A 27,141-nucleotide genomic window follows, 5' to 3' on the forward strand; every position below is an offset into this window, starting at 1 on the left:
TGTACGTGCCAATTATGCTATAATGAATATGTTTTCTAAGTCTGTTGTCAATAAAAGAGAAATGTTTCAGTAATTAATATGTTTTATATGGTTAAATATGGTTTATTAATGATTTAATATTTGATACAAAATTAGAAAAAACAAAGTGTTTTGAAATTTACCTGCTTTATACAGTACATAGGCTGACATAATAATAATAATAATAATAATAATAATAATAATAATAATAACAACAACAACAATAATAATAATAATAATAATAATAATAACAACAATAATAACAACAATAATAATAATAATAATAATAATAATAGACAACATTGTCAGTAAGATGAACCACGACTGTCATGCCCTTTTTTAAACAGTCCAAGCGTGTGCGAGTTCTTTTAGCTCAAGATAAATTCAGCCCCGGTGTTTATGGAAACGATACAGGAAGTCATTTGTACCAACAGTGATCAGATTGTCTAACCAAAGTCATATTAGATGAATTATGCAGAAATGTAATAGCACTGATACAGTAGAGATGGACTAGTGTCTACTCATTGTTTGAAACTAAGGTATGCAGAATGAAAGTAATTTATGTAGTCTAAAAAAACAAACTAACAAATAATAATAAATCATTCATGTTCTTGTCGGCTTAGTCCCTTTATTAATCCGGGGTCTCCACAGGAGAATAAACCGCAAACTTTTCCAGCACGTTTTTACGCAGCAGATGCCTATCCAGCCGCAACCCATCTCTGTGAAAAATAATGATAATAATAATAATAATAAAAATAATAATAACAATAATAATGTTAAATTATATTTTATTATAATATATTATACATAATAATATATTATAATATTATATGTATTATACAAATAATAAATATTATAAAATTATATAATATATCATTTGTATTAATACTAAAAGTAATATTAGTTTGTAAAAATTTGCCGAATTGTTTTTATATGATATGAATAATAATAAAATAATAATAATAAAAAAATACTACTATTATTTTTTAAATAATATAAAATACCTTTCTGTTCAATAGTATATATTTAATATTTAATTTTAGTAATTTGATTAAAATACATTCAATTATAATAATTTTTAACACAAATATTTTTTTTATTATTTATATTAAATAAAAAACACTTTTTAACTCAATAGATATTTTAATCAATAGTATTATATGATAAGAAACCCAGTTAAAAACTGAAGAGTAAAAAATATTTATGGATCGAAAATTTCCATGTGAAAGAGTCACAAGGCAAAAATCATTGAATCTTTTAGGCCCTGTCTCTCTGTTTTGTTTGATTATTTTTTGTTTGAATAATCTGCATTTGATAACTTTGGATTAAAAAAAGGTTTGTCATCTCCATCATAGTATAAAGAGGTACCAAAAGGTCACATGAGGCCTAGTAATTCACTAAAGCGTCTAACATTACAGCAGCACAGTGTGAACGCATCTCATTCCCTACTCTCTGACCTACATTACAGTAATACCAGCAGAGTTATGAGGTCACTATCTCAAGCCTCATAACTTCGGCCCTTCTGCGGCTGCTGGTCATCTGTCCTGCCCTTCAAATACCCAGCATTCTTTGCTCTCCTGTTCTGCAATCAGTGGGACAAGAGATACAGAGGATTAACAGACACACAATTATAGTTCTGGGCCTTGATAACATGCCAAACTCTTCTCAGAGTCATACAGACACAATTCTGAGGAGAACAAATATAGATAAAATACTGTATTATATTGCATATATTATAGTATTTCGATCTCTACAGCATACTTATAGTGTATTGACAAGCTAAATTAAATACTGTAGTATACTTTACTTTTTACTACAGTTAAATGTGGTGTATTTTAGTGTGATATTTATAGTATAAAACTTAGTACAGTCAAAGTTATGATTAGATTTCATATTTGGATTCATCAATAAAATTAAACAACAACGGTCTCTTTAGTTTCATTTCTAAATGTTCAAATCACACTAAATCTGCAAAAACTTGCGTTTGGTCTGAGCCCCTCACCCGGGGAATCGTCAGTCTACAGTAATCGCTGACTGGCTCCTGTACTAGAACACAGGGATTCAGTGACCCTATTGATGTTATACTTTTCCCCATTTAAAACTTTACATTTGACATGTCTTGCATATTCAATAGTCTTCAGTACAATATTAGCCCCTTTCACACAGTGATACTAGTAAATATCTGGAAAATCACAGAAACGACGAGAAAAAAAAAAAAGAGGCAAGGATGTTCCGAAAAAGACCATTCATACATCCACTCTGAAATATTGGTAAATTCTGACATCATTGACCAGAAATTAGCTCTAAACGACAGCACTTGTATTTGTAAATATAGAAGGGCTTTTGTTGATGCTTTAGCATTCATGCAGCTTATCCCAGAGACATCCAAAGGCAGAAGTATAAACTTCGACTTAACGTTTTACACATTTGACTACATCACAAACTAAGTATTGTGAACAACTTTGATGAAAACATGTACAAATGTCGAGATGTACACAATATGTGTGCGTGTGTTGGCGCTCACCGGAGCACTCCACTTTACGTGCACAAGCAACTGAAGCAGAGCTTTAAGGTAAACAAACAACGACTTATCATAAGCATTTTATCGATGATTGTTTACACAATTGGCATTAAGAAGGAACATAGAAACGTTATCTGACTGACATCTAGCTGCTAAATGTGTCTGGAAAAATATCCAAAGGCTTTTATTTTCATAAACAGTGTGGATGTGAATGTGTCGGAATGTTCTGATTGGCTGGAGTAGACATCTCAGGATTCTAAGCGTGAACACCTTTTGCGTTCACACGAAGCAGCAATCCGGGAAATTACCGGTAATGTTACAACTTCTCTTTCTGGAAAATTGCTGGAACAAATTCACCGGTATTTTCTAAAAGGGCCTGTTCACACATACAGACCTTTCCGGGAAATTGCTGATAATTTTCCAGAAAGGTCTGTATGTGTAAAAGGGGCTATTGGCTAATTTGTTTATATTACTATAGCTGTTGTATTACTACAGCAACTATAAAATTACCACAACAGATTAATTTAAGTACTCCACTATGGTTCAAAAACCCTATAATGTTTACTAAAAAATACCATTGATCTTTTTCATATGGGTGACCTAAAACTGAAAACACTTCAAAATAAATGCAGGGTTACACACAATTTTTTCATCTTGTCCCAAAAAAAAAATTTGATTAAGAATGCACTCACACTAGGCTATCCGAATCATGCCCTGGCACGTTTACTGGTTTGTTTGACAAGTGTGAGTGCACCGAATTGGGCCCTGACGTGGTTTAGTTGGCCGGCCAGAAAGCGGTTCGCTTGGGCTTTGGCGTGGTGCGTTTGTGTGAGTGCAAAGCATACGTAAGCTCAAAACTGAAGACACAACGTCCCTTGTAAGGGAGTGTTTCATAGGGATTCATTAATCATTCTTACTTTTCAATGAATGCGAACTGTCGTAGTTTATTAAAGACGCAAATCCTTCTGCTACAACCTTTAGCTATCCTCCAAATACTGGCAACACGATGACATTATGATCATTTACAGTATGAGCGTAAAAAGTGTTGTCTGTTCTGCAAAATATTTGACTGTGTGTCACTTCATCCCAAATGACTAAAAATAATACAAAACTATATAACTAAAGCCATCTCCACTGAAAAATCGCATCATCGATGATGCAAGCGTGCTCTGGCTCGGAAGGTAAAATGTGAGTGCAGGCCTTCGGGGAGAAGGGGAAAGAGGACAAGCATGCTTGAACAAGTATATTGAACATAAAACATTTAAGTTGTCCCAAAAAAATCTCAAGAATTGTGTCGTTTCAGCTCATTTTAAAGTAGTTTAAACAAGCAGCAACAATTATTTTCTGGTTGAAGATTAGTCTCTCATTATTTCCACAATTGTATTTTTGTTTTAAAATGTGCAATATTGCAACAGTTATGTCTAGCATCTAGACTACTTCAAGTTTTGATTTGAAAAATCTGGGGTTTCAGTGTAGACTAACCAAAATGTAGACTTTTAAAAACAAAGGCATGACATTCGCTCCCTATTTAGCTCTTCTAAATCAGTAAGTTTCCTTCTCTGGGTTTTGTTAAAGTTATTTTAGACGCACTCTCAAAATCAAAAACATGGAGAGTGCATTCTGAATGCCACAATGTTCTGCTTTTATCGTGAATTTACATCAATAAATGCAAACCCATTATAGTTTTGAATGCTGTCTGTCTTAAGTGAGTTTCTGTGTGTGGGTGTGTGAATAAAATTAAACTACACATTCACCATATACTTATTAGATTAGAATACATGCAAGACTACATAATTATGTAGTCTTACATATAGCATGTTTAATAAAATAAATTGTATTATAATTAATATTAATACAATTATTAAATTCTAACAGTTGTGTGTGTATGTATTTCTGTGATATTTTAGGACACAAATGTGTATAATGACATGGGCATGAGACAGCTATTACAAGAAGGTGGAGAATACTAATCAAAAACTAATCTGTGTGTGTGTGTGTGTGTGTGTGTGTGTGTGTGTGTGTGTGTGTGTGTGTGTGTGTGTGTGAGAGAGAGACCTTGTATTCCTTATGACACTAAAGGAATTTTGACCTTGTGGGGCTATATTTTGGTCCCCATAAGAGCAAACTCCTCATAGATCACACAGAATTAAGTATTTTGAAAATGTAGAATTGCAGATTGTTTCCTGTGAGGGTTGGGTTTAGATGTAGGGTTGGGGTAGGTGGATAGAATATACAATATGTACAGTACAAAAATCCTTACAGCTATGGGAAGCCCCCATAAAAATGGCTGTTCGTATAGATGTGTGTGTGTGTGTGTGTGTGTGTGTGTGTGTGTGTGTGTGTGTGTGTGTGTGTGTGTGTGTGTGTGTGACACACACACTGTGTCTTTAGTGGGACTGGGGCCAAGTAGCCAGCAGGCCTTATCATCATGCAGGGCAGCAGAAAGGACAAAAATAACCAGCGTGTTGGACTGTACCTTTATGAGATGTTTGTTGACCCATTTTGTGAAAGTTTTCTTTTGCACCCGGTCTCGTTCATCTGAGAAGAGAGAGATAGAGAGGAGGAAACAGCAGAAAACAAGAAGAAGAGACAAGACGGGGGAGGAAAAGAGATTGAGTTAATTATGTAACGCAGGAGGAAGACTACAGCACAATCATATGGCTCTGTGGTTCAAGCATCCCTCCAGTCATGATTCAAACAGTCTGAATTTAAAAGTAGAAAATTCCTAATAGTGTATTAATGATCAAAAACATTTAAAAGAAAGCCATGATATTTATAGTAAGGCAATAAAATAAAAGTTAAATGAAATAAATAGAATAAAAAATTAAATTAAATTAAATTTAAATTAAAATAAACAAACAAATAAAAAATCTTTTAAATTAACTACAATTAAAAAAGAACTTAAATTAAAAGCTAAAATAATTTTTTTAACTAAAAATAATTACATTTAAATAAATAAACAAATAAAATAAAACTAAAACTAAATGAAATAAAACTGAACTTAAATAAAAATAAAAACATTTTTAATTGAATTAAAAACAGTTTTTAAAAATAAAATGAAATAAAATCAAAACTAAAAGTAGATAAAATAAAATGAACTTAAATGAAAAAATCAAATTAAATTAAAATTAAATTAAAAATAAAATAAAACAAAATAAAAATGATCTTAAAAATAAAAATTTGTTAAAATTAAATAAAATAAAAAATTAAATAAATACAATAAAATGAAATGAAACTAAATTAAATACCATTCAATAAAATACGTATCCCTAACTTAAAAAAAAACATTTATAAATATTTAAAATAAAATACATAATTTTATATAAATTTAATAATAAATTAAATAAAGGCTCAGTTTGCCCAATTTACTCTGCATTTTTATTTTAGCTTCAAATATTACGACGACAATAAAATAATGACAAACAAAACAGAGCATTATAATATTTATATAAAGTAAAACAGTTCAGAAAGCCAAGTTATAAACTGAAATCCAAAATTCAACAATATAAAACAAACTGCAGGAAAATGATATACTAGCAGCGATATATTAGCTTCATTTGCAGAGGTTTGGTAAAATTAGAAACTAGGCTGAAAGTTTATAAAAAGACCACTTAATCGGTTCATTACATTGTCACCTGACCTATATTCTCCACAACTATACTCCAACATTCAGGAGACTGACAAAATCACTCATAAATGATGTCTTCAATCTTATCTAATTCTTTAGAAGTGGTCAAAATCAATGCTGAGATAACAGTCCTGATCTGACACCCATGCCAAGAATGCAAGCACTGTCTAAATACAAATGCAAACAAGGAATTATGGGTAGGATGCTTTGAACCGTGAGCTGTTGTGTTTCTTATCCTTAACATTGCAGAGCGGTGACGCAGTCAAACACAGAATGGAAATTAATCACACGGTCCTGCTGTTTTATGAGTTACACATTTATCACCCTCTTTCTTTGGCCTAGTACTGAGTCTAGAGTTGATGTGGTTGCTATGGAGAGCACTACTAAGCAACCATGTGGTGCAGACAGCCCACTTACGCTGATAAGCACACACAGAAACTCTGACTCTAAAAATTGCTGTGTTTTGTACATGAATGCATATACAGTTGAAGTCAGAATTATTAGCCCCCCTTTAAATTTTTTTCTCTTTTAAATATTTCCCAAATGAAGTTCACTAGAGCAAGGAAATTTCCACAGTGTCTGATAATTCTTTTTTTCTTCTAGAGAAAGTCTTATTTGTTTTATTTCGGCTAGAATAAAAGCAGTTTTTAATTTTAAACACCATTTTAAGGTCAAGTTAAGGTAATTTTAAGCTATATATTTTTTTCGATAGTATACAGAACAAGCCATCGATATACAATAACTTGCCTAATTACCCTAACCTGCCTAGTAAACCTAATTAACCTAGTTAAGCCTTTAAAATTTCACTTTAAGCTGTATAGAAGTGTCTTGAAAAATTTCTAGTGAAATATTATTTACTGTCATCATGGCAAAGAGAAAATAAATAAGTTATTAGAAATGAGTAATTAAAACTATTATGTCAAGAAATGTGAAAAAATGAAAAAATCTTCTTTCCGTTAAACAGAAATTAATTAAAATTAAATGATTCAGGGAGGATAATAATTCAGTGGGGCTAATAATTCTGACTTCAACTGTAAAATAGAGACAAATTTGATTAGAATTGATTAGATTTTAAAATGGACACTTAAAACATGCACGAGCCACATCTGAAAGAAGGAAATATAGAAATGTGTGTAAAGACTCCATAAATGTAAAACAACGAGTAATCAGAGTAAAAATAAAAAAACCTGAACAATACCGTACGTAAATGTGACAATGCATTATTCAATGCGACTTAAATATATAGCATTTAATCACACCATTATCTGAAGGCTAGAATAATGCAAATTTGCATCAAGAAAATTCAGTTTGGTACTCTACTGTTTTATAAAAATATGTGAGTAAGTAATGTGGATTTATATAGGCCATACATAATTATATCATACACTACACCCAAACTGATTCACAATCAGAAAGGGGTCTCTATGCATTTACAAGGGCTCTCTATGTAAATATACAAAATGGAAAATAGTTCTAAATAGTATGTATTGTTTAATTTTGTCTAAGAAATGCATATTGTCAGCATTCGACTTTAAAATATTATATATATATAAATATATATATATAGGGGTGGGCAATATGACCTAAAATTTATATCACGGTATTTCTCTTTAACGGTGATGGTATAATATCACAGTATAATAAGCTTCTTTTTTTTTTGGTACATTTTGGGAGGAGTAGCCTGTCCTGTCCCTTCAGTATGTGAATAAAGTTAATATTTTTAAAACTATAATAAGTAAATAGTAGGTATCTTTATCAAAAAGGGACATGGGAGAGTATTTTGCATTCTCAACATATTTATTTTGCAAATACCCTAAAGATCTTATTTAACAGTGTACAACAAAACAAAAATGAGCATTGTAACAACACAAGAACAGTGTTATAATGTGTACTTTTCACAAAAACTAACTCTCTCTTCATCTGAACTCTGATGAAACTAGACATTCAAGTTTGACTTTGACTTTGCCAGGAACACCAGCCTGTCAACATTTTCTGGCTTCAGTGATGCCCTGCAGCTTGTTACAATATTGCCCCCTGTGCTGAATGCACGCTAGGAGGGTGAGCTTGTGGCTGTGATTTTTTAGCCAGGTGGCTAATGCGCGGGAAGAGGGAACATTGGAGACGCCACCACTCCAGTGGATCAGAGTCACTGTCAGCCGTTACCATCAGCAGGTAGCCATCTAGCTCCATGTCAATGCCCTGCTGCAGTTTCCTCTACAGTGGCCTCTGTCTCTCCGTCTGGTTCTGACACTCCACTCATCTCTTTTCAGATAGTATAGGCTACAGGCCTGACATTTCGTCACGATGTTTCACTAGTTGTTTAATGGCCACTCCCCTTTTACCTACCATTGGCAAAGCTGATACGAATATGTTTACTTTTTTATTTACAACAAGATATATAGTAACAGGGCTCGAAATTAACTGTTTTACTTAGTAGCACCAGTGCTTCCAAAAACCAGAAACAACTATCCAACTAATGCTGAGATGACATTATTATTTGTGTGCAATAATTCCAAAATGTATGTCTAATAATTACAGAATATTATTGATGATGAAAATGACAATAATAGTAACAATGAATTACATTTCCAATTATGATGCTGCCTTGAATTAGCTTGAATGTGAGTTATCTGCTATAAAGTCTGTTACTTTATGAAAAATAAATTTATGGTTTGCATCAAACAAAAATGGAGCATTACAGTAAGAAATATTGATTTTGCACTATTGTTTTTATCCGCATGTCAATTTAATAAATAATATTTCTGCTACAAAACAAATGAAAGACTATAATAAATCATTCAATTCAATACTGAAAGCTGCAAAACAGTCATCAGTAACAAAATAGCAAAATAATATACATCTCAAGAAAGAATGACAAAAGAAAGTAAGAAAAGTCTGACTTCTGCCACTCTTTAAAGGTTTCGTTTTTGGTTTGTGTCATTAAAAATGCTCGGTCTTGTTATGAGCTGATCTTCATTTTTCTGTGTTTGTGGAATAAAGCAGGCGAGTCAGCCAGACCAATATATGAGCAGGATTCTCACGATGACCACCGGCGCAATACCGCTCTTTTTAATGAGCCGCAGTTTCAGTGTAAACTTAGTAAAGGTGAGCATCTTTAGCGATGATGTGTACAGTTTTAGATTTTACATTTAGCGAACATTTGCGCTGAAAACGCAGTGAATGCAACACATTGACATTCAGGCACCCTCTCCGAAAACAATTGATTGGTCTCAGCTGGCGGATCAGTATTCACCACATCTCATCTGCGCTTTTATTATTATTAGGCTGGCTTGTGTAGCAAGCCAGACTACTGTTATCCTATTAAACTTAATATTATTAATGGGGTTTGCCATAGGCAAAGTCCATTCTTACTATTGTGCCTGGTTTATTAGGCTGGCTTGAGAAACAAGCCAGACTACTGAAATCCTATTTAAACTTATTAGGCTGGCTTGTCAAAGCCAGACTACTGTTATGCTATTTAAACTTATTATTATTATTTTTATCTATTATTATTCTTCTTCTGAGACTAAATTTCTGACTCTATCTCCTCCTTGAGCTTTCAAGCTATGACCACCAAACTTACACCAGACCTCCAAACTGGTCTGACTCGGTATGCCATATCTTTTCCGACTGATCCGACTTTCGGTTTTCCGAAAAACGTCCCGGGACTGTCGGAAAAATCCCATAAGCTTAACATTGGATCAAACTTTGTGACTTCATAACTCTGCGTCAGACTGTCGCACAGACTTCTAACTGGGCTCATTTAACTCAGACTATCAAACTGCCAATAACTGATCACCTTTAAACTTTCTAGCCACGCCCTAGCAACCACTTTTGGACCCTAGTAACTGTCCCATAGACTTTCATTCAAAAGACTCTCATTGACTTAACATGGGATCAAACTTTGTGAGCTCATAACTCTGCATCAGACTGTCCTACAGACTAATGGCTGAGCTCATTTAACTCAGACTACCAAACTGCCAATAACTAATGAGCTTTTAACTTTCTGGCCACACCCCTAACTACCACATACTGCACCCTAGCAACTGTCCAATAGACTTCTATTATAAAAGACTGTCATTGACTTTATATTGGATCAAACTTTGTGAGCTCATAACTCTGCATCAGACTGTCATACAGACTAATGGCTGAGCTCATTTAACTCAAACTACCAAACTGCCAATAACTGATGAGCTTTTAACTTTCTAGCCACACCCCTAACTACCACATACTGCACCCTAGCAACTGCTCCATAGACTGTACTTAGCTGTGTTATCAAATACTAATAATCCTAACATGCTAATGGCATACCAATCATGCTAGCAACATGCTACTCATATGCTAATCATGCTAATGACATGCTAATTCATACTGGAATCATGCTAATAACATGCTAATTCATACTAGAATCTGTCTATCTATCTATCTATACTTTTTTCAAACTTTTTTAAACTAAATAAACTATACCAACTATGGTTTTATAACTGGTCTACATGCATATCTTTGCATAGCAATGTCCTATAGACTTAGGGGTTGGCTCATTGGACTCAGACAACAAATAAGCATCTCAATATGATAATGATGCTCACAAGCCACGCCCCCAAACTGATCCCATAGACTGCCATTATAACTGGCCTACATGCATATCTTTGCTTAGCAATGTCCTATTGACTTGGGGGATGGCTCATCTGACTCAGACAACCAATGAGCATCTCAATATGATAATGAAGCTCACAAGCCACGCCCCCAAATTGATTCCATAGACTTCTATTAAAAAAGGGCCTAGATGCATATCTTTGCATAGCAGTGTCATACAGACATGGGGCTTGGTTCATTTGACTTAGACAGCCAACCACATTCAAGTTCACTCTGTAACCTCGCCCATAGCTACAAAACAGATTACCCTAGCAACCATTTATCAACAGCTATATATAAGCATCAGAACATCGTAGAGATTTGGGGATTGGCTCGTTTGACTCATGCTAGCAAACGGAACTTCCTATATGCTACACATGCTAGCAGTGACTAGCTACATGCTAATATTGACTAGCCAAGTACTGTAACTTGCTAAAAATGCTTACTAAGTATAAATGTTTTATCAAGCATGTATGTGAGGCTTGCCTAGTAACCACCCAGGGTACCCTGGCAACTGCCTAGCAACCACCCAAATTACCCTAGCAACCGCCCAAATTACCCTAGCAACCGCCTAGCAACGGCCTAGTAATGCCTTAGTAAGGGCCTAGTGACCACTCAGGACACCCTAGCAACCGCCTACCAACGCCTTAGCAACCACCCAGAACACCCTAGCAACTACCTAGCAACACCTTAGCAACCACCTAGCAACCACTTAGGACACCCTAGCAACCGCCTAGCAACGCCTTAGCAACCACTCAGAATACCCTAGCAACCACCTAGCAACACCTTAGCAACCGCCTAGCAACCACTTAGGACACCTTAGCAACCACCTAGCAACACTTTAGCAACCACTCAGAACACCCTAGCAACCACCTAGCAACACCTTAGCAACCACCTAGCAACCACTCAGAACACCATGGCAACCACCTAGCAACACCATAGCAACCGCCTAGCAACCACTCAGGACACCTTAGCAACCGCCTAGCAACATCTTAGCAACCACCTAGCAACCACTCAGGACACCCTAGCAACTGCCTTGCAACGACTTAGCAACCACTCAGAATACCCTAGCAACCACCTAAGCATGCTATGTGACATGCTAATTCATACTAAAATCATGTTAGTAACATGCTAATTCATACTACAATTATGCTAATAACACGCTAATTTATACTAGAATTTTGCTAATAACATGCTAATTCATGATAGAATCATGCTAGTAACATGCTAATTCATGCTAGAATCATGCTAGTAACATGCTAATTCATGCTAGAATCATGCTAGTAACATGCTAATTCATGCTAGATTCATGCTAGTAACATGCTAATTTATACCAGAATCATGCTAGTAACATGCTAATGCATGATAGAATCATGCTAACAACATGCTAAGTCACGCTAGAATCATGCTAGTAACATGCTAATTCATGCTAGAATCATGCTAGTAACATGCTAATTCATACTAGAATCATGCTAATAACATGCTAATTCATGCTAGAATCATGCTAGTAACATGCTAATTCATGCTAGATTCATGCTAGTAACATGCTAATTTATACCAGAATCATGCTAGTAATATGCTAATGCATGATAGAATCATGCTAACAACATGCTAAGTCACGCTAGAATCATGCTAGTAACATGCTAATTCATGCTAGAATCATGCTAGTAACATGCTAATTCATACTAGAATCATGCTAATAACATGCAAATTCATGCTAGAATCATGCGAGTAACATGCTAATTCATACTAGAATCATGCTAGTAACAGGCCAATTCATGCTAGAATCATGCTAGTAACATGCTAATTCATGCTAGAATCATGCTAGTAACATGTTAATTCATACTAGAATCATGCTAGTAGCATGCTAATTCATACTAAAATCATGCTAGTGACATGCTAATTTATTCTAGAATCATGCTAGTAACAAGCTAATTCATGCTAGAATCATGCTAATAACATGCTAATTCATACTAGAATCATGCTAATAACATGCTAATTTGTACTACACTCAAGCTAACAACATGCTAATCCATGCTAGAATCATGCTAATTCATGCTAGAATCATGTTAATAACATGCTACTTATAATTTTTCAAACTGTTTTTAAACTAAATAAACTATTACCAACAGGCTTTGTCAAGCCAGCCTCAAAGTTTGTCTCGACGAACTTTACTGTCTAGTTATTTTTTTTATATATTATTCTTCTTCTTCTGAGACTAAAATTCAAAATCTATCTCCTCCTAGAGCTTTCGAGCTATGACCCCCAAACTCACACCAGACCTCCAAACTATTCTGACTCGGTATGCCATATCTTTTCCGACTGATCCGACTTTCGATTTTCCGAAAAACGTCCCGGGACCGTCGGAAAAATCCCATAGACTTAACATTGGACCAAACTTTGTGACCTTATAACTCTGCGTCAGACTGTCACACAGACTTCTAATAGGCTCATTTAACTCAGACTACCTAACTGCCAATAACTGATGAGGTTTTAACTTTCTGGCCACGCCCTAGCAACCACTTTTGGACCCTAGAAACTGTCCCATAGACTTCCATTCAAAGGACTCTCATTGACTTAACATGGGATCAAAATTTGTGAGCTCATAACTCTGCATCAGACTGTCATACAGACTAATGGCTGAGCTGATTTAACTCAGACTACCAAACTGCCAATCACTGATGAGCTTTTAACTTTCTAGCCACACCCTAACTACCAGATACTGCACCCTAGCAACAACTGTCCCATAGACTTTTATTGCAAAAGACTGTCATTGACTTAACAATAGATCTAACTTTGTGACCTCAAAACTATCTATCTATCTATCCTTTTTCAAACTGCTTTTATCTTCTATCTATCTATCTATCTATCTATCTATCTATCTATCTATCTATCTATCTATCTATCTATCTATCTATCTATCTATCTATAAACTGTTTTTATCTATCTATCTATCTATCTATCTATCTATCTATCTATCTATCTATCTATCTATCTATCTATCTATCTATCTATCTATCTATCTATCTATCTATCTATAAACTGTTTTTATCTATCTATCTATCTATCTATCTATCTATCTATCTATCTATCTATCTATCTATCTATCTATCTATCTATCTATCTATCTATCTATCTATCTATAAACTGTTTTTATCTATCTATCTATCTATCTATCTATCTATCTATCTATCTATCTATCTATCTATCTATCTATCTATCTATCTATAAACTGTTTTTATCTATCTATCTATCTATCTATCTATCTATCTATCTATCTATCTATCTATCTATCTATCTATCTATCTATCTATCTATCTATCTATCTATCTATCTATCTATCTATCTATCTTCGTTTCATACTTTTTAAAACTGTTTAAATTAAACAAACTATTTCCAACAGACTTTCTCAAGCCAGCCTAAAGTTTGTCTCGACGAACTTTAATAATCTAGTATATTATTAGGCTGGCTTGAGAAACAAGCCAGACTACTGAAATCCTATTTAAACTTATTATTTTTTTTATATATTATTCTTCTTCTTCTGAGACTAAAATTCAAAATCTATCTCCTCCTAGAGCTTTCGAGCTATGACCACCAAACTCACACCAGACCTCCAAACTATTCTGACTCGGTATGCCATATCTTTTCCGACTGATCCGATATTCGATTTTCCGAAAAACGTCCCGGGACCGTCGGAAAAATCCCATAGACTTAACATTGGACCAAACTTTGTGACCTCATAACTCTGCATCAGACTGTCACACAGACTTCTAACTGGGCTCATTTAACTCAGACTACCTAACTGCCAATAACTGATGAGGTTTTAACTTTCTGGCCACGCCCTAGCAACCACTTTTGGACCTTAGAAACTGTCCCATAGACTTCCATTCAAAAGACTCTCATTGACTTAACATGGGATCAAACTTTGTGAGCTCATAACTCTCAATCAGACTGTCCACCAGACTAATGGCTGAGCTCATTTAACTTAGACTACCAAACTGCCAATAACTGAAGAGCTTTTAACTTTCTAGCCACACCCTAACTACCAGATACTGCACCCTAGCAACAACAGTCCCATAGACTTTTATTGCAAAAGACTGTCATTGACTTAACAATAGATCTAACTTTGTGACCTCAAAACTATCTATCTATCCTTTTTCAAACTGCTTTTATCTATCTATCTATCTATCTATCTATCTATCTATCTATCTATCTATCTATCTATCTATCTATCTATCTATCTATCTATCTATCTATCTATCTATCTATAAACTACTTTAATCTATCTATCTATCTATCTATCTATCTATCTATCTATCTATCTATCTATCTATCTATCTATCTATCTATCTATCTATCTATCTATAAACTGCTTTAATCTATCTATCTATCTATCTATCTATCTATCTATCTATCTATCTATCTATCTATCTATCTATCTATCTATCTATCTATCTATCTATCTATCTATCTATCTATAAACTACTTTAATCTATCTATCTATCTATCTATCTATCTATCTATCTATCTATCTATCTATCTATCTATCTATCTATCTATCTATCTATCTATCTATCTATCTATCTATCTATCTATCTATAAACTGCTTTAATCTATCTATCTATCTATCTATCTATCTATCTATCTATCTATCTATCTATCTATCTATCTATCTATCTATCTATCTATCTATCTATCTATCTATCTATAAACTGCTTTAATCTATATCTATCTATCTATCTATCTATCTATCTATCTATCTATCTATCTATCTATCTATCTATCTATCTATCTATCTATCTATCTATCTATAAACTGCTTTAATCTATCTATCTATCTATCTATCTATCTATCTATCTATCTATCTATCTATCTATCTATCTATCTATCTATCTATCTATCTATCTATCTATCTATCTATCTATCTATAAACTGCTTTAATCTATCTATTTATCTATCTATCTATCTATCTATCTATCTATCTATCTATCTATCTATCTATCTATCTATCTATCTATCTATCTATCTATCTATAAACTGCTTTAATCTATCTATCTATCTATCTATCTATCTATCTATCTATCTATCTATCTATCTATCTATCTATCTATCTATCTATCTATCTATCTATCTATCTATCTATCTATAAACTGCTTTAATCTATATCTATCTATCTATCTATCTATCTATCTATCTATCTATCTATCTATCTATCTATCTATCTATCTATCTATCTATCTATCTATCTATCTATCTATCTATAAACTGCTTTAATCTATCTATCTATCTATCTATCTATCTATCTATCTATCTATCTATCTATCTATCTATCTATCTATCTATCTATCTATCTATCTATCTATCTATAAACTGCTTTAATCTATCTATCTATTTATCTATTTATCTATCTATCTATCTATCTATCTATCTATCTATCTATCTATCTATCTATCTATCTATCTATCTATCTATCTATCTATCTATCTATCTATAAACTGCTTTAATCTATCTATCTATCTATCTATCTATCTATCTATCTATCTATCTATCTATCTATCTATCTATCTATAAACTGCTTTAATCTATCTATCTATCTATCTATCTATCTATCTATCTATCTATCTATCTATCTATCTATCTATCTATCTATCTATCTATCTATCTATCTATCTATCTACCTCTTTCTATCTATCTATCTATGTATCCATCATGCTAACAACATGCTAATTCATGCTAGAATCATGCTAGTTACATGCTAATTCATGCTAGAATCATGCTAGTCACATGCTAATTCATGCTAGAATCATGCTAGTCACATGCTAATTCATGCTAGAATCATGCTAGTCACATGACAATTCATGCTAGAATCATGCTAGTAACATGCTAATTCATGTTAGAATCATGCTAACAACATGCTAATTCATGCTAGATTCATGCTAGTAGCATGCTAATTCATGTTAGAATCATGCTAACAACATGCTAATTCATGCTGGAGTCATGCTAGTAACATGCTAATTCATGCTAGAATCATGCTAACAACATGCTAATTCATGCTAGAATCATGCTAGTCACATGCTAATTCATGCTAGAATCATGCTAGTCACATGCTAATTCATGCTAGAATCATGCTAACAACATGCTAATTTATGCTAGAATCATGCTAGTAACATGCTAATTCATGTTAGAATCATGCTAACAACATGCTAATTCATGCTAGATTCATGCTAGTAGCATGCTAATTCATGTTAGAATCATGCTAACAACATGCTAATTCATGCTGGAGTCATGCTAGTAACATGCTAATTCATGCTAGAATCATGCTAACAACATGCTAATTCATGCTAGAATCAAGCTAGTCACATGATAATTCATGCTAGAATCATGCTAACAACATGCTAATTCATGCTAGAATCATGCTAGTAACATGCTAATTCATGCTAGAATCATGCTAGTAACATACTAATTCATGCAAGAATCATGCTAACAACATGCTAATTCATGCTAGAATCATGCTAGTAACATGCTAATTCATGCTAGAATCATGCTAACAACATGCTAATTCATGCTAGAATCGTGCTAAATCATGCTAAAATCTTGCTAGTAACATGCTAATTCATGTTAAAATCATACTAGGTACATGCTAATTCATGCTAGAATCATGCTAACATCATGCTAATTCATGCTAGAATCATGCTAGCAACATGCTAATTCATGCTTGAATCATGCTAGTCAAATGCTAATTCATGCTAGAATCATGCTAGTCAAATGCTAATTCATGCTAGAATCATGCTAACAACATGCTAATTCATGCTAAAATCATGCTAGTAACATGCTAATTCATGCTAGAATCATGCTAGTAACATACTAATTCATGCTAGAATCATGCTAACAACATGCTATATCATGCTAGAATCATGCTAGTAACATGCTAATTCATGCTAGAATCATGCTAACAACATGTTAATTCATGCTAGAATCGTGCTAATTCATGCTAAAATCATGCTAGTAACATGCTAATTCATAGTGGAATCGTTCTAAAAACATGCTAATTCATGCTAGAATCATGCTAACAACATGCTAATTCATGCTAGAATCATGCTAGTAACATGCTAACAACATGCTAATTCATGCTAAAATCATGCTAGTAAAATGCTAATTCATGCTAGAATCATGCTAACAACATGCTATTTCACGCTAGAATCATGCTAATAATATGCTAATCTATCTATCTATCTATCTATCTATCTATCTATCTATCTATCTATATTTTCATACTTTTTAAAACTGTTTAAACTAAATAAACTATTACCGTCAGGCTTTCACAAGCCAGCCTCAAAGTTTGTTCTCAAACTTTAAGAATCTAGTTATTCTTCTTCCTTCTTCTTCTTCTTCTTCTTCTTCCTTCTTCCGTCCTATTTTTCGGCGCGTAACTAGTCCCGCAGCTTTCGTCCCAGACCCTTGAAAGTGGCCTCAAATCGTGCGGTCTTATCGGGAATGGTGTGCTATGACTTTTATAAGGGGTGGGGGGTTTTTTGGCCCCGCAGGGGCCAAAAAACCCCCCCAAAAATCCCATAGACTTAACATTGAGCCGAACTTTGACGGATCACAGCGCCGAGTGTGAATTTCATAGAAATATGGGATTCACCACATCTGTAGGGGGTTGCAGCCTAAGTGAGAACATACCTCGCAAGGGGGTATAAGTTGCACCCCTGGGGCTCTAGGACGTCCCAAAGTGCTCCCATTGACTTACATTGGCCCATTGACTCCCATTCATTTTTCTAGAAGAGCACTAAACGCGCCGCGAAATGGGACGACCTTTAAAGCGTCATAGCGCCAAGTGTGAAATTCGTAGAAATATGGGACTCGCAACATCTGTAGGGGGTTGCAGCCTGTATGAGAACATACCCCAAAAAGGGGTATAAGTTGTACCCCTGGGGTGCTAGGACGTCCCAAAGGGGTCCCCATTGACTTTACATGGCCCATTGACTCCCATTCATTTCTGACTCACATGTCAATCACATTACATAGCAGTGTCATACAGACTTGGGGGTTGGCTTACTTGACTGAGGCAACCAATCAGCATCTCAATATGATTTTGAAGCTCACAAGCCACGCCCCCCCAAACCACTTAAAGACCCTTAATAACTGCCCCATTGACTTAACATGGGGTGGGACGTCCCATTGCAGATCCCATTGACTTCCATTATAAAGGTCACACATCTATAACATTACATAGGAGTGTCATAGAGACATGGGGGTGGGCTCATTTGACTCAGGCAACCAATCAGCATCACTATATGATAATGAAGCTCACAAGCCACGCCCCCAAATTGGTCCCATTGACTTCTATTATAATAGGGCTGGATGCATATCTTTGCTTAGCAGTGTCCTATTGACTTGTGGGATGGCTCATCTGACTCAGACAACCAATGAGCATCTCAATATGATAATGAAGCTCACAAGCCACGCCCCCAAACTGGTCCCATAGACTGCCATTATAACTGCCCTACATGCATATCTTTGCTTAGCAGTGTCCTACTGGCTTGGGGGATGGCTCATCTGACTCAGACAACCAATCAGCATCTCAATATGATAATGAATCTCACAAGCCACGCCCCCAAACTGGTCCCATAGACTGCCATTATAACTGCTCTACATGCATATCTTTGCTTAGCAGTGTCCTATTGACTTGGGGGTTGGCTCATTTGACTTGGACAGCCAACCACATTCAAGTTCACTCTGTAACCTCGCCCATAGCAACAAAACAGAGTACCCTAGCAACCGTTCATCAACAGCTATATCTCAGCATCGGAACATCGTAGAGACTTGGGGATTGGCTCGTTTGACTCATGCTAGCAAACGGAACGTCCTATATGCTACACATGCTAGCAGTGACTAGCTACATGCTAATATTGACTAGCCATGTACTGTAACTTGCTAGAAATGCTCACTAAGTATAAATATTTCATCAGGCATGTATGTGAGGCTTGCCTAGTAACCACCCAGGGTACCCTAGCAACTGCCTAGTAACTGCCCAAATTACCCTAGCAACCGCCTAGCAACCACCTAGCAACCGCCTAGTAACGCCTTAGTAAGGGCCTAGCGACCACTCAGGACACCCTAGCAACCGCCTAGCAACGCCTTAGCAACCACTCAGAATACCCTAGCAACCACCTAGCAACACCTTAGCAACCACCTAGCAACCACTTAGGACACCCTAGCAACCGCCTAGCAACGCCTTAGCAACCACTTAGAATACCCTAGCAACCGCCTAGCAACCGCCTAGCAACCACTCAGAACACCTTAGCAACCACCTAGCAACCACTCAGGGCACCCTAGCACTGTTGCTAGCATGATGCTAGCAACTCGATTAGCATGTTGCTAGCATCATGCTAACACGATTAGCATCATGCTAGCTACATGCTAATTATGTTAGCATGATGCTAGCAACTCGATTAGCATGTTGCTAGCATGATGCTAACACGATTAGCATCATGCTAGCTACATGCTAATCAAGTTAGCATGATGCTAGCAACTCGATTAGCATGTTGCTAGCATGATGCTAACACGATTAGCATCATGCTAATTACATGCTAATCATGTTAGCATGATGCTAGCATCTCGATTAGCATGTTGCTAGCATGATGCTAACATTATTAGTATCATGCTAGCTACATGCTAATCATATTAGCATGTTGCTAGAACCTCGATTAGCATGTTGTTGCTTTTTGGCCAGTACAGTGATGCATTTTACCCCATCGATTTGCCACGCAAACCCCATTCACATTTCCTTTAGGAAATGTACAATTCTAGTTAATGGGGTTTGCCATAGGCAAAGTCCATTCTTACTATTGTGGTTTATTATTATTATTCTTCTTCCATCTTCCGTGCGCTTTTTCGGCGCGTAACTAGTCCCGCAGCTTTTGTCCCACACCCTTGAAAGTGGTGTCAAATCGTCCGGTTTTATCGGGAATGGTGTGCTATGACTTTTATAAGGGGTCGGAGGTTTTTTGGCCCCGGAGGGGCCAAAAAACCTCCGAAAAAAGTCCCATAGACTTTACATTGAGCCAAACTTTGACGAGTCACAGTACGGAGTGTGAATTTTCTGGAAATATGAGATTCACAGTATCTGTAGGGGGTTGCAGCCTAAGTGAGAACATACCCCGCAAGGGGGTATAAGTTGCACCCCTGGGGCTCTAGGACGTCCCAAAGTTTTCCCATTGACTTACATTGGCCCCATTGACTTCCATTCATTTTTCTAGGAGAGCACTAAACGCGCCGCGAAATGGGACGACCTTTAACGCGTTATAGCGCCAAGTGTGAAATTCGTAGAAATATGGGATTCGCAACATCTGTAGGGGCTTGCAGCCTGTATGAGAACATAGCCCAAAAGGGGGCATAAGTTGTACCCCTGGGGTGCTAGGACGTCCCAAAGGGGTCCCCATTGACTTTACATGGCCCATTGACTCCCATTCATTTCTTGACTCACATGTCAATCACAGTACATAGCAGTGTCATACAGACTTGGGGGTTGGCTTACTTGACTGAGGCAACCAATCAGCATCTCAATATGATTTTGAAGCTCACAAGCCACGCCCCCCCAAACCATTTAAAGACCCTTAATAACTGCCCCATTGACTTAACATGGGGTGGGATGTCCCATTGCACATCCCATTGACTTCCATTATAAAGGTCACACATCTATAACATTACATAGGAGTGTCATAGAGACACGGGGGTGGGCTCATTTGACTCAGACAACCAATGAGCATCTCAATATGATAATGAACCTCACAAGCCACGCCCCCAAACTGGTCCCATAGACTGCCATTATAACTGGCCTACATGCATATCTTTGCTTAGCAGTGTCCTATTGACTTGGGGGATGGCTCATCTGACTCAGACAACCAATGAGCTTTTCAATATGATAATGAAGCTCACAAGCCACGCCCCCAAACTGGTCCCATAGACTGCCATTGTAACTGGTCTAGATGCATATCTTTACATAGCAGTGTCATAGAGACATGGGGGTTGGTAAATTTGACTTAGACAGCCAACCACATTCAAGTTCACTCTGTAACCTCGCCCATAGCAACAAAACAGAGTACCCTAGCAACCATTCATCAACAGCTATATCTCAGCATCGGAACATCGTAGACACTTGGGGATTGGCTCATTTGACTCATGCTAGCAAACGGAACTTCCTATATGCTACTCATGCTAGCAGTGACTAGCTACATGCTAATATTGACTAGCCATGTACTGTAACTAGCTAGAAATGCTTACTAAGTATAAATATTTTATCAGGCATGTATGTGAGGCTTGCCTAGTAACCACTCAGGGTACCCTAGCAACTGCCTAGCAACCACCCAAATTACCCTAGCAACCGCCTAGCAACCACCTAGCAACCGCCTAGTAATGCCTTAGTAAGGGCCTAGCGACCACTCAGGACACCCTAGCAACCGCCTAGCAACACCTTAGCAACCACTTAGAATACCCTAGCAACCACCTAGCAACGCCTTAGCAACCACCTAGCAACCACTCAGGGCACCCTAGCACTGTTGCTAGCATGATGCTAGCAACTCGATTAGCATGTTGCTAGCATCATGCTAACACGATTAGCATAACGCTAGCTACATGCTAATCATGTTAGCATGATGCTAGCAACTCGATTAGCATGTTGTTAGCATGATGCTAACACGATTAGCATCATGCTAGCTACATGCTAATCATATTAGCATGATGCTAGCAGGTCGATTAGCATCTTGCTAGCATGATGCTAACACGATTAGCATCATGCTAGCTACATGCTAATTATGTTAGCATCATGCTAGCAACTCGATTAGCATGTTGTTAGCATGATGCTAACATGATTAGCATCATGCTAGCTACATGCTAATCATATTAGCATGATGCTAGCAAGTCGATTAGCATGTTGCTAGCATGATGATAACACAATTAGCATCATGCTAGCTACATGCTAATCATGTTAGCATCATGCTAGCAACTCGATTAGCATGTTGTTCTATTGCCCAGTTTACTACTGTTTTGTACCCCATCGATTTGCCACGCAAACCCCATTCACATTTCCTTTAGGAAATGTACAATTCTAGTTAATGGGGTTTGCCTTAGGCAAAGTCCATTCTTACTATTGTGGTTTATTATTCTTCTTCTTCCTTCTTCTTCTTCTTCTTCTTCCGTACACTTTTTCGGCGCGTAACTAGTCCCGCAGCTTTCGTCCCAGACCCTTGAAAGTGGGCTCAAATCGTGCGGCTTTATCGGGAATGGTGTGCTATGACTTTTATAAGGGGTGGGTGGTTTTGGGGCCCCGCAGGGGCCCCAAAACCACCCCCCAAAACGCATTGACTCAACATTACGCCCAACTTTGACAGATTATAGCGCCAAGTGTGAAATTCATAGAAATATGGGATTCACAGCATCTGTAGGGGGTTGCAGCCTAAGTGAGAACATACCCCGCAAGGGGGTATAAGTTGCACCCCTGGGGCTCTAGGACGTCCCAAAGTGCTCCCATTGACTTACATTGGCCCATTGACTCCCATTCATTTTCTAGACACTCGTAGATACTATTCCCGGAAATCGCCGTAGCGCCAACAGTGAATATCGTAGAGACATGGGATTCGCGACATCTCGAGAGGGTTATAGGAGGCTTCAAACCACACCCCGAAAGGCGGTAAATGTTGTACCCCTGGGGAGCTAGGACGTCCCAAAGTCTCCATTGACTTAACATGGAGCCAAACTTTAACCAATCACTGCGTCCATTGTAAATTTCATAGAAATATGGGATTCACAACATCTGTAGGGGGTTGCAGCCTAAGTGAGAACATACCCGAAAGGGGGTATAGGTTGCACCCCTGGGGCTCTAGGACGTCCCAAAGTGGTCCCCATTGACTTTACATTGCCCATTGACTCCCATTCATTACATTGACTCCCATTATAAATGTCATATGTCAATCACAGTACATGGCAGTGTCATACTGACTTGGGGGTTGGCTTATTTGTCTCAGGCAACCAATCAGCATCTCAATATGATTTTGAAGCTTACAAGCCACACCCCCCCAAACCATTTGAAGACCCTTAATAACTGCCCCATTGACTTAACATGGGGTGGGACGTCCCATTGCACATCCCATTGACTTCCATTATAAAGGTCACACATCTATAACATCACAAAGGAGTGTCATAGAGACATGGGGGTGGGCTCATTTGACTCAGACAACCAATCAGCATCACTTTATGATAATGAAGCTCACAAGCCACGCCCCCAAACTGATCCCATTGACTTCTATTATAATAGGGCTGGATGCATATCTTTGCTTAGCAGTGTCCTATTGACTTGTGGGATGGCTCATCTGACTCAGACAACCAATGACCTTTTCAATATGATAATGAAGCTCACAAGCCACGCCCCCAAACTGGTCCCATAGACTGCCATTGTAACTGGTCTACATGCATATCTTTGCTTAGCAGTGTCCTATTGACTTGGGGGATGGCTCATCTGACTCAGACAACCAATGACCTTTTCAATATGATAATGAAGCTCACAAGCCACGCCCCCAAACTGGTCCCATAGACTGCCATTGTAACTGGTCTACATGCATATCTTTGCTTAGCAGTGTCCTATTGACTTGGGGGATGGCTCATCTGACTAAGACAACCAATGAGCTTTTCAATATGATAATGAAGCTCACAAGCCACGCCCCCAAACTGGTCCCATAGACTGCCATTGTAACTGGTCTACATGCATATCTTTGCCTAGCAGTGTCCTATTGACTTGGGGGTTGGCTCATTTGACTTGGAATGCCAACCACATTCAAGTTCACTCTGCAACCTCGCCCATAGCAACAAAACAGAGTACCCTAGCAACCGTTCATCAACAGCTATATCTCAGCATCGGAACATCGTAGAGACTTGGGGATTGGCTCGTTTGACTCATGCTAGCAAACGGAACTTCCTGTATGCTACACATGCTAGCAGTGACTAGCTACATGCTAATATTGACTAGCCAAGTACTGTAACTTGCTAGAAATGCTTACTAGGTATAAATATTTCATCAGGCATGTATGTGAGGCTTGCCTAGTAACCACCCAGGGTACCCTAGCAACTGCCTAGCAACCACCCAAATTACCCTAGCAACCGCCTAGCAACCACCTAGCAACCGCCTAGTAACGCCTTAGTAAGGGCCTAGCGACCACTCAGGACACCCTAGCAACCGCCTAGCAACGCCTTAGCAACCACTTTGAATACCCTAGCAACCACCTAGCAACACCTTAGCAACCACCTAGCAACCACTTAGGACACCTTAGCAACCGCCTAGCAACACCTTAGCAACCACCTAGCAACCACTCAGAACACCCTAGCAACCGCCTAGCAACCACCTAGCAACCACTCAGAACACCCTAGCAACCGCCTAGCAACACCTTAGCAACCACCTAGCAACCACTCAGGACACCCTAGCAACCGCCTAGCAACACCTTAGCAACCACCTAGCAACCACTCAGGACACCTTAGCAACTGCCTAGCAACACCTTAGCAACCACCTAGCAACCACTTAGAACACCCTAGCAACTGCCTAGCAACACCTTAGCAACAACCTAGCAACCACTTAGAACACCCTAGCAACCGCCTAGCAACCACCTAGCAACCACTTAGGACACCTTAGCAACCGCCTTGCAACACCTTAGCAACCACTCAGAACACCCTAGCAACCATTCAGAACACCCTAGCAACCAAAACAAATACATTGTACCCCATCGATTTGCCACGCAAACCCCATTCACATTTCCTTTAGGAAATGTACAATTCTAGTGTTACTATTACTGTTCACTTTTTCAATCCTTCGGCGCGCAACTCGGCCCGCATTTTTTGCCCTAGACTGATGAGTGAGGTGTCAAATCGACCGGCCTGTTGAGGAGAGGTGTGCTATGATTTTTCAGAGAGGGTGGGGGTACACTGCCCCCATGAGGGGCAAGAAAGTAACCCCCAAAATCCCCATAGACTTAACATGGACACAAAATGGCTGACATTGATATCTAGATTAGAGAGTCGTAGAAGCTTGGGAGTAGGCTCATTTTACTCGTCCTATCAAGTCGGTATTAAGTAGCGACATAACATATTTGTAAATGCCCCCTAGCCACCACTTTAGGCCCCCTAACAACCATATAACAACATAAACAAGCCATATTTTAGCACAGGAATATCGTAGAAAGACAGGGTTTGGCCTCTTTTGATGCAGGTTGATCAAATCTCTATTGTCTTCACCTATTACAAAGGCGTTGCCACAACCTAGCAACCATTTACATTACCCTAGCAACCACATAAACACATGAATTTGACCATTTCTTACCTTTCCAGTGCTATTGCCCAGTTTAGTACCATTTTGTACCCCATCGATTTGCCACGCAAACCCCATTCACATTTCCTTTAGGAAATGTACAATTCTAGTTAGGCTGGCTTGTGTAGCAAGCCAGACTACTATTATCCTATTAAACTTATTATTATTATTAGGCTGGCTTGAGAAACAAGCCAGACTACTGAAATCCTATTTAAACTTATTATTTTTTTTATATATTATTCTTCTTCTTCTGAGACTAAAATTCAAAATCTATCTCCTCCTAGAGCTTTCGAGCTATGACCACCAAACTCACACCAGACCTCCAAACTATTCTGACTCGGTATGCCATATCTTTTCCGACTGATCCGACTTTCGATTTTCCGAAAAACGTCCCGGGACCGTCGGAAAAATCCCATAGACTTAACATTGGACTAAACTTTGTGAGCTCATAACTCTGCATCAGACTGTCACACAGACTTCTAACTGGGCTCATTTAACTCAGACTACCTAACTGCCAATAACTGATGAGCTTTTAACTTTCTGGCCACGCCCTAGCAACCACTTTTGGACCCTAGAAACTGTCCCATAGACTTCCATTCAAAAGACTCTCATTGACTTAACATGGGATCAAACTTTGTGAGCTCATAACTTTGCATCACACTGTCATACAGACTAATGGCTGAGCTCATGTAACTCAGACTACCAAACTGCCAATAACTGATGAGCTTTTAACTTTCTAGCCACACCCTAACTACCAGATACTGCACCCTAGCAACAACTGTCCCATAGACTTTTACTGCAATAGACTGTCATTGACTTAACAATAGATCTAACTTTGTGACCTCAAAACTATCTATCTATCTATCTATCCTTTTTCAAACTGCTTTTATCTATGTATCTATCTATCTATCTATCTATCTATCTATCTATCTATCTATCTATCTATCTATCTATCTATCTATCTATCTATCTATCTATCTATCTATC

General features: G+C 37.4%; 1 protein-coding gene across 24 annotated transcripts in view; it reads right to left on the reverse strand.

Annotated features, from left to right (window-relative positions):
• The window catches only part of macf1a (microtubule actin crosslinking factor 1a), a 352,243-nt gene that overhangs the window by 187,442 nt on the left and 137,660 nt on the right, over nucleotides 1-27,141 (reverse strand). For all 24 annotated transcript variants that reach the window (XM_087295922.2, XM_087295931.2, XM_087295932.2 and 21 more), the window contains one exon: nucleotides 5,016-5,077. In XM_087295922.2, the coding sequence (XP_087152048.2) occupies nucleotides 5,016-5,077 (62 nt within the window). The remainder of the gene's footprint in view (nucleotides 1-5,015; nucleotides 5,078-27,141) is intronic.

This window comes from Danio rerio, chromosome 19, assembly GCF_052040795.2.
Source record: "Danio rerio strain M-AB ecotype USA chromosome 19, GRCz13ab, whole genome shotgun sequence".
Taxonomy (NCBI): domain Eukaryota; kingdom Metazoa; phylum Chordata; class Actinopteri; order Cypriniformes; family Danionidae; genus Danio; species Danio rerio.